Below are 8,494 nucleotides of genomic sequence, written 5' to 3' on the forward strand. Positions count from 1 at the left end.
TCTTTTGCTAGTTGCTCTTCAAATTCAGAGAGAACATAAGACTGACCAGGAGTGATGTTCCTGCTCAGACAGCTGCAAGAACCTCGCCACATGCTACAGGCAGTTGGAGATCTCAGGAGAAGCCTTAGCAGCACCAGAAGCTCTGTGGAGGACTGGAGAATTGATGCAAATGAAATAATGCCAGCTTTGTGAGGTACATCTTAGGTACAGAGTTTAGTAAGTTGTATGTGGCCTCCTTTTGATTTGCAGAGCTTAACTAAACATCTAGGTAAGGTGGATACGTATCAACAAACTGGAAGAGAGGGAAAACTTGAAAATAGAATTTTTAAAACACTGAAAAGTTGGGGGTTTTTAAAAATAGAAATACATTTAACATACATACTTTTCCCTCTTCCCACAATCAACCTTAATCATGATCTGTAAAGAATAATAAATTGGTCTTGGGTTCTTTTTATGATGTATAAAGGCAGGATTTTGTCCTCAAAATTTTGCTTGACTTAGTTTAGCTTTAGTCATTCAGGGTGGGTCCATCCTCATAGAATGTGTGGTGATTTGAAGAACACGTGAAACATGAGATTGAGACTGGAAGTGGAGCATTTAAGAGGGGAAGGGATTTTGTGTCTGTTCAGAACTTTTGTTAAACCCTATTTAATTCCAATGCTTAATTGACAGAAAAAAGGATGTCTTGGTTAAAAAAATCTGACATAGCCTTCAATTAAAGGCCTCCTGAAGTGCTAGGGAAAGCTTGTGGGGGGTCAGAGCATCAATACTGTTTTATAACAAAGCCAAGGAAAACTAAACTTGATACACCTAATTTTTTTTAACCTTTTTTTTTTTAAAAGGCATCCTTTATGTTTAACAGCTCCTCCCTCCCATGCCAATTTAGCACCAAGCTTTAAGATCGCTAGCCGCTATAAGACTGATATCTATGTAACAAGGCAGATATGCATGATAGTAGTAACCAAGGGAGTTTTTTTTTAAAAAAAATGCTCTTTTCTGCAACAGCTGTGCCGTTTTATACTAAGATGAAGCTTTAGGAGTATCTCACGCTGTGTCTACTACGCTGCTGCAATGTAACTGCTGGTGTATAAGATGCAGGATGAGTCTGTCACACTACAGCAGGGAAATGTTCAGAACCATACAGTTGAGGGAGAAGTGGGCTGACAAATAGAGAACTGAAAGGGAAAGGAATGAAGCATAGCAGAAATATAGCAGATTTACTCTAATTAGCTGTTACACAGTGCTTGTTACCCAAAGATCTCAAAGCACCTTACAGAGTAAAGTAACTATAACTGTCCCCGTTTTACAGATGAGTTGAGAGGTGAAGTGATTTGCCCCATGTCACATACTTAAGTGGCCCAGCCAAAAATAAAGCAAGGGTGAGTCCCAGTTCACTGTCTTATCCCTGTGACAACATTATGACCAACTGTTCAACTCAGAAAATTCCTTTGACCATCTATCTACCCTGTTTTAATTGTGTTAACAGTATAGCATCTTATACTGTTCTAGCTATTAGTACAGAATTTGCAATGTTTGACCTATAATATTGTGCATAGGGACTACATAGCTTCCCAGGCTGTTTTTATTATTCATATGTCTGAAAGCCTCTCCTCTGCAAGTAACTTCTGTACCATAACAACACTTATGTGAGCCATGCATTTACCTGATTAGTGTGCACCGTTAAACTGCAGGAGCTCTGACAACCCAATGGTGGTGCCTTTACCACGCGTTAGTAGTATTAACACTAGTTAAATTACTGTATTTGTATTACTCCAACAGTTCCCTGCCAAAACTTAACTCATGACTTAAAATCTACTTGCAACTGATAAGTGAGGCTTTTCCTGGCACTTGAAGAGGCCTAAACCATCTGTTTTCAGATTTTTTTTTTTGATTTTTTTTTATTTTTTTTTTTTAAGTTTCTAGCCCATATGATTGTGAGGTGAATTTGAATAAACTGAAGCAATGTTGTCTTCCTGACTAAAGACAGATTGTTTCAGTCCCCCAGGACTGCTCAAAGCTCTTCCAAGCAGCAAACAAAGTATTAGCTCTCTCGACAGAATGTGATAGGGGAGTGGAGGAAATGACAAGTGAATATCACATTACTGCTGGAAAAGCTCGGGGCAGCACATGTGACATCTGAGCTGTTGTCTCAGAACCAGAGGTAGACCACCCCAATCTTGCATGCTGACTTCTAAGTAGTAAGTAAATAGCTGTGAGATATGTCAGGGCCTGAAAAAGTTAGGTGGAAAGCACAGCCGGGGGGAAAAAAAACGCTTATTTCAAAGTTACACACAGGAACTGTGAGTCAGTATGTAACTTATATTTTTAAAAGTACATATGTATTGCATACAGACAATTGAACACAGATGGACATAGAACATCATATTTCTATATGAAATCTACTTACTATAGTTACATGTAACATTACAGTGCCTGAACAATTAGACAAAGCTTTGTTTACCTTATATATTTGTATATAGTCAGATTCACTTTTACCGTGTATGTTGGACCTTCACCACATTTAAAAAAAACAGAGAATAATTGTAAAACTACTAAAATTGGCAGGGGAGTTCGCAGCAGATGTACTAACTACATTAATGAAACAGAACAGACTGGTTGTTAAGTGTCTCAAAGTGATTAGAACTTAACATTATGCTTAAAAAAGTAAGTTTCCAACTGTTACTTGAGAGTATATACAGAACTGTAAGAAAAACTCAACTACTGTAGCTTACCATGATCTGTCTTTAATAACAGAGCGTTTACATTTGCAGAAATGTAATTAAAATCTCAGTAACTGCAGACTTCATATAAATAAACATTAACTGGTTCTTTTTAGTGTCTTCCGTGTACGTAATTGAACAAAGAAGAATCAATCTTTAGCACTGACTTGATTCTATAGGAAACACTAAATTGCACTGTCATCTTTTGTTCCAACACAATTACAGTAAAATTAGCTAGAAAGTTTAGCAAACCAACTCACATTACAATCAATAGGATACTACAATGTCTTGAAGGTGATAAGCAGTGCAAGTTTTCACGAGTTGTGTTTGTCACCTATTTCACAGAACCTCGTGTAGCACTTTAACATATTTAAAACATGTCCTTTATGTCTCCAAAGCACTGTAACAAAAATATTAGCTAATCCACACAAAAGCTATGTGAGGTAGGTAATTGTTTTTACTTCCATTTTATGAACGGTGAAGCTGAGGCAGGGAGGGTTTAAGTATTGCCCAAGGCCGTAATGTCTGTGTTAGATAAATGATTTCAAATTGACGATTTACCCGCTCCAAACCCTAGTTAGATTAGTAGACCATGCTGCACACATAGGCCTACATTTTCAAGTTTGGGTGCTTAACAACTGGCACCTAAATTCAGAGTTAGGCCCCCAAACAAATGGCCTAATTTTAGACCTTGTGGGTTCTCAGCACCTCTGAAAGTCAGGCCATTTATTTAGAAGCCTAAAGATGGATATTAGGTATCCAACATCTAGATTAGGGGCACTTTCGTAACTAAGGCTATGGTAGGCCACATGGCAGATCAGAATTTTTCACTCTTCTCATTTGACATTGATGAACTAATGGAAGCAGCTTGCCTTGCTGGTGAAGCCTTTGAGTATCCGTAGCACCTCCGATAAAAGCCCCATTAATAAACACTCTTGGAACCTGTTAAGTATATGAAAATTACATTCGTTATTTTGTTGGAGGGAGGATAAAAACCAAGTGTGATTATGCATGCTGCCGCAGTGCCACATAAACTTAGCATGTACGTAAAAGCTTAGCATTCCTATTTGATGCACCATATTAGTGGACAGTCTTACATTTCCATAATAACTTTCTATAAAAGAGGTCCCGAGATGCTTTACATTAAACAGAGGCATCACTGCACCTTCTCCTTAAAAGTAAGATATATCATTTGCACATGGGTTTAGAACATGCAGTGAAAAAACACTTGATTCAAATGAAGTTACAGGGACTTGTTACAAAGACAGAATGTAATTCCCAAAGTTGCTAGGATACTGGGGCTAACACTTTTACCCAAGCAAAAAGTGTTCCTGATGAATTTCAATTTTGTGTCTTTGATGTGACCTTTGTTTAAAATCTCATCTGAAAGACAGCAGGAGGAGCAGTACAGTAACTATCATAACTTTGGAGTGGTATGTCAGTACCATAAGGAATGTGAGATACCTTACAGAACCTTTACTACAGCTTCCTGAAGCACCTTGTGTGTTACTTAGTAGCTCATGTATAAGGTTCAATGCAGCGAGCACACAAGATCTGATGAGGTCACAGTTGGTGAGCTAGTGCTTCAGTGAATTAGCCCCCATCTATTTTAGTTACTACAGCTGAAAAGATGTACTCACTGTCCTGCCGCCAGTCATTTGATGAAGAATGTCTTGAAACTGGCTTCCATTTTCATACATGTCTAGTTCTATTGCTGTGTAATTTACATTCATATCCTGGAACAGTTTCTTTGCCATTTTGCAGTAGGTGCATGTTGTTTTAGAGAAAATCACTACACAGTTGTCCGAAATGGTTTCCTGTATTTTTTTTTTTTTAAAAAAAAGGTTGAGTCAATGTATTCTGCACATGGGTACTAATTTACTTAATTAATTTATCACATTCTTACAGATAAAGACTTTGACAAAGGCAATATGTTTTGTCTTTTCATTATGGTAACAACTACCAAAAGTTATAAATAGGTGTTTCCAGTGGGGTCCCACAAGGATTAGTTCTTGACCCTATGTTGTTTAACATTTTTTATCAGCTGGAAGAAAACAAAATATCATTACTGATTAAGCTTGCAAGAGCCACAAAGATTGGGGAAGTGGTAAATAATGAAGAGGATAGATCACTGTTAAAGAGCTATCATGATCACTCTGTAAGCTGGGCATAAGCAAACAATGTGTGTTTTGAAATGGCCAAATGTGAAGTTCATATCTAGAAACAAAGAATGTAGGCTGTACTTACAGTACGGGGGACTCTATCCTGGGAAGAGGAGAGTCTGAAAAGGATTGGGGGTGGTGGATAATCCGCTCAACTCTGGCACCTAGTGAGACACTGGGGCCAAAAGGGCTAATACAATTCTTGGATGAATCAAAGGAATAGTGAATATGAGTAGAGGTGTTATTTTACCTCTGTGAGGCATACATTTTTAACAGCAAGGGTAATTAACCACTGGAACAAGTTACCAAGGGCTGTGGTAGTTTCTCCATCACTGGATACCCTTCTAAAAGTTCAAACAAGAATTTAATTCAGGGATATTTTATGGCCTGTGTTATGTAGGAGATCATTCTAACTGTTCACAATGGCTCCTTCTGACCATGAAGCAAGGCAAGAAGACTAGCACAAAGAGCTGGAGGGGAAACTAGGACTGGTGGGACAAGGAGAGTAGAACTTGGATGAGAAGCCTGAGGAGTGGAGACTGGGTGGGTGAGGAGAAAGGGCGAGGGATGAGAAGCCAGGAGCGTGGAAGAGAGAGGACTGGCACAGGGACAAATTGTAAAAGATGGATGAGAAGGGGCCCCTACTTGAGGGGGGTAATGGGCACAAGGGACCACTAAAGTGCATTCTCCTCCAAAAGACATTCAACAGTTAGAGGGGCAGGCTACCTTAATTCTGATGTTTCCTGACTTGAGTTCTTGATTTTGCAACCTTAATAATGTATTTTTAACATAATGTGCATGTGTCATTTTATATTGTTTGGGTGATAAAATGCAAGGGTGGTCCAAGGAAGACACTTCCAAAGAGATATTAAGACAGACCATACACAAGGTATGACAAACCCCCAGGAACAGAACACTGTAGGGGTCTGGCATGACAGCATGGACCCTTCCAAGTATCCCCAAAAACATAACAGAGCTGTGGGTAAGATGGCTGTGATAAGTCACCTAAAGGTAAAAATGATGCAGGTCTGATAGGCTGTGTAGTCAAAAGATGAATGTGGATAAAAGGATAAAGTTCTTTCCAGAAATGTAAGACTATTACTTTACTGGAGCTAAACCCGAGATATTGCTTAATTAATAGGCTTAACAGGGTTTAGCCCTCCCCTGACATCATCTTTCAATAATGACACCAGTGCTGAACTTAACTGATTTAAACAGGACACTGAAAGTATAAGGGTCTGCCCACATGGATTAGATTGCAGAACTGAAGTTCAAAAGCATAATACATTATTAACTGGACTAAGTTTACAGATCAGATTCTATAGACTTATGTCATAAAAAAACAATCCTTGTACTGATTAGAAAAAAAAGTTAGTAAATTACTATCCATTTTTCAAAGGCTAGAAATAATAATTCTTTCTGAATAATAAATGACCCCTTTATTTACCTGGATCTTGTTCACAGTAGCAGCATTAGACAATCCCATTGAAGTAGATGGATTATTTCCCATTCTAAAAACAAAAATGTTAGAAGTATAAAACCTCTTTTTGAAAAACAATCATTTTTATGGTTCTCCTCAGGTTATTTTAAATATGATACTAAGGATTTCTGTCAAAACAACTTCACTACCCTCAACCTATTATATGTTGGTTTCTTTAAACTCTAATTACTAAGGTCTAGTTCAAGACTGAAAGTTCTTGGAGGCAAAAACTGTCCATTTTTACATATCGGCAAAGTGCCCAGAACAGAGACAGCTTGACTCAGTCTATCATACATCAGAAACCCACTGGTTTCCCAAGATCTTGTCTCTGCAGGGTTTGGCATTGCAGGGCAGCCATTAGTTTGAAGTGAATTACAGAAACATTCCTTTTTAAAATGCCACCTAACGAAGGGATTATCTACATTAGAATGTTTTGCTTATTTAATTATGCTGGTGTAATTAAAGCGGCAAACCCACCCTAGCCAGGATGCAGTTGCAGTGGTCCTAGTTTGCGTGCTAGGGATTAGAGCGGTGTAACTTTATCCTTAACACACCAACACCACTCAATCTCCCTCCCCCAGTTTACTATACCAGTGTAACTCTCCTAGTGCTAGAGGAGACCAGACCGGTACTGGTATGCCCGGGCGGTTCGGGGGGCATGGCCCCCATTTGCCTTGGGCTCGGCTGTGTTATCTGCCCAGATGTGGCGGAGCTGCTGAGAGCCGTGGGGCAGGCAGACCCCGTGGGGGGGTCGGCAGCCGGCGGACCAGCTGCTGGCAGGCTCAGCCGGCCTGGCTCGCTCCCTGCCGGGCTCGGAGTGCCCAGCACCAGGGGAGCGGATCCTGAGCGCGGCTCGGCACCAGCGCACGGCCTGGCCTGCCCCGATGGGCGGCGAGGCTGGGAGCGGGCCGCACCCCCTGCTCGGCGGCGACCCCACGGGGTCGGTGACAGTGGGGCAGTCCGCAGCGGGCACGGTGCAAGCGGGCGACCGCACGGGGGGGCGGGGCCAGGACCGCCCTTCCCCGGGGACTCAGGTGGGTGCGAGGCCCCGACCCCGCCGCACGGACCTGAGCCGGCTGCCGGCGGCGCGCAGGGCTCCCCACAAGGCCATGAGCTCGCCGCGCCGGGGGAGGAGCCCGGCCGCCTCCTGCGCGAGCTGGGCTGCCCGCCGCGCTGCCTGCCCGCGTCTCGCGCGGCCCCCAGTCCCCGCGGCAGGCGCAGCGTCCCTCGGAGCCCAGGGACCGCCCCGCCCGCTGCAGCCCCGATCCCACAGCGCTGGCCCGGGAGAGCAGTCCCTGCGCCGCTCCTGGCAGCCCTTTGTTGGGCTCCCCCAACCTCCTTCATCCACAACCCGCCCCCCAACATGTCCCTCTCCCTGGCCATGGTACCTCAGCCGCCTTCTGCTACTGCATTAAGCGACGGGAGGCACGTCTGTCGGCCGTGGTTGCGCGCTCCTGTACCCTGGGGGAGAGGTGGGCACAGTGCAGTGGCTTGTTTTGGGAGGGGTTAGTTAGGTGTTAACCCACATTCTTATGTATTGGTGTCAGAGAAACGCCTTGGCCCAGGGAGCAGAAGGTGGCGAGGTTTGTGATGGTTCTTGGGGGAGTTAATTCCACTGTCTTAGGGTTGGTTTCACTGCACAGCGAGGTCCACATAAGGCAGCTTGCCTCGACCTAGTTATGTCTACATGACAGCCTTGCTCCCGCTGATGTAAGTGCCTACTACACCAACATCATAAATCCACCGCCCCCAGAGGCATTAGGCTTATGTCTGTGTAGTTAGGTGTATCACTGCAGACACTGCATCCCTTTCATTGGCTGTTGGCTGTCTTGTCAAGTTCAGGGCAGGAGCCCTGAAACTAACAAGAAAGCCAGGCAACTAGAGCTCAGCTGCCCCCTGCTCCCCTGGAAGCCCGGAGAGAATGGAGCCAGGGTAAGAAGCCCACACAGCTTCCCCCCACCCTTCCCCACTCCCAGCTAGGACCAAGCGCAAGAAGCCAGGCATGGGGAGCCCACTCCCCGAAGGCAAGAAGCCCCAGGTGGCTTTCCCTGGCTCCCAGTGGGGAATGGGGAGGGGAGAAGCCCTGGATGGCTTCCCCCAGCTCCTGGCATGGAATGGGGAAGGGAGAAGCC

General features: G+C 43.4%; 1 protein-coding gene across 4 annotated transcripts; it reads right to left on the minus strand.

Moving 5' to 3' along the window:
- Nucleotides 1-2,361: 2,361 nt before the first annotated feature.
- GLRX2 (glutaredoxin 2) lies at nt 2,362-7,838 on the minus strand. Of its 4 annotated transcripts, none has more exons than XM_084636430.1 (4): nt 7,277-7,398; nt 6,330-6,393; nt 4,361-4,537; nt 2,362-3,662 (listed from the first exon to the last, which is right to left on the minus strand). In XM_084636430.1, the coding sequence occupies exons 2-4, from the start codon at nt 6,390-6,392 to the stop codon at nt 3,516-3,518; spliced, it is 387 nt and encodes a 128-aa protein (XP_084492556.1). In that variant the 5' UTR covers nt 6,393; nt 7,277-7,398; the 3' UTR covers nt 2,362-3,515. The 4 variants fall into 4 exon arrangements, with proteins under 4 accessions (XP_084492556.1, XP_084492554.1, XP_084492553.1 ...); XM_084636428.1 differs by lacking the exon at nt 7,277-7,398 and adding an exon at nt 7,751-7,838 and having other exon boundaries at nt 2,363-3,662; XM_084636427.1 differs by lacking the exon at nt 7,277-7,398 and adding an exon at nt 7,430-7,562 and having other exon boundaries at nt 2,363-3,662.
- Between the last annotated feature and the right edge of the window lie 656 nt (nt 7,839-8,494).

Source organism: Lepidochelys olivacea, assembly GCF_965140295.1.
Source record: "Lepidochelys olivacea isolate rLepOli2 genome assembly, chromosome: 8".
NCBI lineage: Eukaryota > Metazoa > Chordata > Testudines > Cheloniidae > Lepidochelys > Lepidochelys olivacea.